Source organism: Brassica oleracea, chromosome C1, assembly GCF_000695525.1.
Source record: "Brassica oleracea var. oleracea cultivar TO1000 chromosome C1, BOL, whole genome shotgun sequence".
Classification (NCBI taxonomy): domain Eukaryota; kingdom Viridiplantae; phylum Streptophyta; class Magnoliopsida; order Brassicales; family Brassicaceae; genus Brassica; species Brassica oleracea.
Window position 1 is genome coordinate 33,499,794 of NC_027748.1, and position 1,055 is coordinate 33,500,848.

The 1,055-nt window shown below is 44.5% G+C and overlaps 1 protein-coding gene across 1 annotated transcript in view; it reads left to right on the forward strand.

Annotated features, from left to right (window-relative positions):
• LOC106337949 overlaps nucleotides 1-1,055 on the forward strand; it is an 18,280-nt gene continuing 17,225 nt past the window's right edge. Inside the window, exon 1 of the mRNA XM_013777042.1 lies at nucleotides 1-1,044. Coding sequence (XP_013632496.1) covers nucleotides 1-1,044 — 1,044 coding nt within the window. The remainder of the gene's footprint in view (nucleotides 1,045-1,055) is intronic.

Sequence of the window (1,055 nt, forward strand, 5' to 3'; positions counted from 1 at the left end):
ATGGGTGTTCTAGTTACCACAACAGTTAAGAAAGAAGGAGGCTCGTCTTCCATAAAGTGTCCGATGTTAACCGCAACCAATTACACCGTATGGGCAATACGGATGAAGATGTTGCTTAGGGTTCATAAGGTGTGGGAAGTGGTCGAGCAAGAATCAACCAACGATGACAAGAATGATATGGCGTCGGCGCTCTTGTTTCAATCTATCCCGGGGAACATGATCCTACAAGTGGGAGGACTTGATACCGCAAAGAAGGTATGGGAAGCGATCAAAACTCGCCATGTGGGAGCTGATAGGGTGAGAGAGGCACGACTTCAAACCCTCATGACTGAGTTCGAGCGACTAAAGATGAAAGAAACTGATAAGATCGATGACTTTGTGGGCAAACTATCGGAGATATCATCGAAGTCAGCTGCACTGGGAGAGAGTATGGAGGAAGCTAAACTTGTGAAAAAATTCCTGCAAGGCTTACCACGCAAGAAGTATATTCATATAGTTGCTTCTCTTGAACAACTATTGGATTTAAACACCACAGGTTTTGAAGACGTTGTCGGTCGCTTGAAAGCATACGAGGAACGAATTTCTGCGGAAGAAGAAGAGGATACACAAGAAAGCCAGAGCAAGCTTATGTATAGCAATACAGAGACCCAAACTTATCGCGGTACAGAGTATAGAGGACGTGGTCGAGGTGGTCAATACTATGGCAGAGGAAGAGGACGCGGTAGGTCTTATTGGGAAAATAGAGACGCCTCCAGGATCACATGCTACCGATGTGACAAAGTGGGACACTTTGCTGCTACATGTCCAGATAGACTACTCAAGCTACAAGAAACAACTGAAAGCAAGAACGGAGATGATACTCATGAAGCCGATGGGCTTATGATGCATGAAATTGTCTATCTCAACGAGCGAAACGTAAAGCCCAAGGAGTTTGATTCCAGTACTGATGGTGACAGAATATGGTACTTAGACAACGGAGCAAGTAACCATATGACTGGAAATAGAAGTTATTTCAGATCCATTGATGAAACAATCACTGGAAAAGTTCGTTTCGG